The sequence below is a fragment of the Agrilus planipennis genome, unplaced genomic scaffold (genome assembly GCF_000699045.2).
Source record: "Agrilus planipennis isolate EAB-ADULT unplaced genomic scaffold, Apla_2.0 scaffold718, whole genome shotgun sequence".
NCBI classification, from domain to species: Eukaryota; Metazoa; Arthropoda; class Insecta; order Coleoptera; family Buprestidae; genus Agrilus; species Agrilus planipennis.
In genome coordinates, this window is record NW_020440211.1 from 11,729 (window position 1) to 13,273 (window position 1,545).

A 1,545-nucleotide genomic window follows, 5' to 3' on the forward strand; every position below is an offset into this window, starting at 1 on the left:
CAACAAGGTCCACTTGTGTGGATATCTACTTGCCGAAAACGAATCCCGGCGTAGCCAACCTCAACGTGATAGGCACGTTAGCTTAATCGAATAACATAATTCGAAATGGTCTGTATTCTGTCGAAACTGCCAGACGCGGATCGCGATTTCGATCTTTTTGGATCTCATCAGCGCGTCGCAGGAAGCTCCGACAGAACACAGGCCAACTTTTACCTGCTGTCTTAACAGTGCGTTTTAGAAAATGCTACAAATGGCGCAGTAAACGCCATCTGTAGCACGATGCTACATTTGTATATGTAACTCATTTTTTATTGGATTGCATTGGCTGCATAACTGAAAGAGCGTTAATAGAGATAACTATATTGACCTTAATATACAAGGTGTTCTGTTTAAATTTATCGACAAAATTGTAATCCGGAACTTAGACTCGCCTTGTACACTATTAATAAAAAAAAATTAACAAAGAATACGTTTACAAGGTGTTTACATAGTAAACTGATTAGAGTTGACGTCAAATAAAGCCCTATTATTAGTTGAAATGACAACTAAATCTTGAATCACTTGATATGGGCCCTTTGTATAAGGTGATTATTAAAAAAAGGCACCTAATTCAAAAGTTAAACAATAGACAAGGTGTATAGGTACCATTCAAAAAAGTGTATTTCTGTGTCAAGAAATAATTTCACTCAAAAATTCCTAAAATTTTGTATACTAAATTTTTTTCCAATTCCCATAATAAATGAGCTTTTCTAGTTGAATGTAGTGTTGTAGCACCTTGATTGTATCGCAAATATTAACAATCTCCCCAAATGTGTATAAGTATATATATAAACAATTTTAAACTTACAGTACTATTTCCGGTTGTAACTCTGTTAAGCGTTTTGAAGGTACATAGGGTGGATTACTTACAATAACATCAAATTTTTCTTTGAACAAGTAACGGTAATTGTCAGTAGCAATGCGGCACTGAATAACTTTTAAATTTGTTAGGATTTTGTTTTTCATTGCATTCCGTTGTGTTAATTCGCATGCTTCTTTGCTTTTATCAATCGCTACAATGTTTAACTACACAAAAATGATATAAATAAATGAAATGCCTATAAGATTTTACTGAAGGCCTTACCCATGGAAAAGCCTTAAGTAAAGATAAGGAAATTACGCCACTACCACAACCAATTTCTAATATTTTACTATATTTTTTTTTTAACATTTCGCTTGAAACAATATCAACTAATTGTTCCGTTTCTGGTCGAGGAATCAGAACTGGGGGTGTAATTTCTATATTGAGATCCCGAAACTCCCACTCACCAATAATGTATTGAACTGGCATTCTTACAAGAAAAAAATCACAAAATTATAAATCGATAAAAAATAGAAACATTTATGGTAAATGTCTAGATTAACCCCCACACCCCCGAAGGGGCAGGGAGGATTGAACGAGGAGGTCTCCCCCACCACTGTACCATAAATACTTTGCGGCGGTCTCACCCCCATGAAAAGTTATGGGGGCTCAAAGTTTATTATTTTATTGATTTTCATATGCTT

The 1,545-nt window shown here is 34.8% G+C and overlaps 1 protein-coding gene across 1 annotated transcript; it reads right to left on the reverse strand.

The window, feature by feature from the left end:
* Window positions 1-225: 225 nt before the first annotated feature.
* Window positions 226-1,345, reverse strand: LOC108743503 (hemK methyltransferase family member 1; the record flags this gene model as incomplete). Its single annotated transcript, XM_018479077.2, has 2 exons — window positions 226-1,065; window positions 1,124-1,345. Coding segments are annotated over 2 exons (444 nt in total), but the record flags the coding sequence as incomplete, so codon positions are not given.
* Window positions 1,346-1,545: the final 200 nt, after the last annotated feature.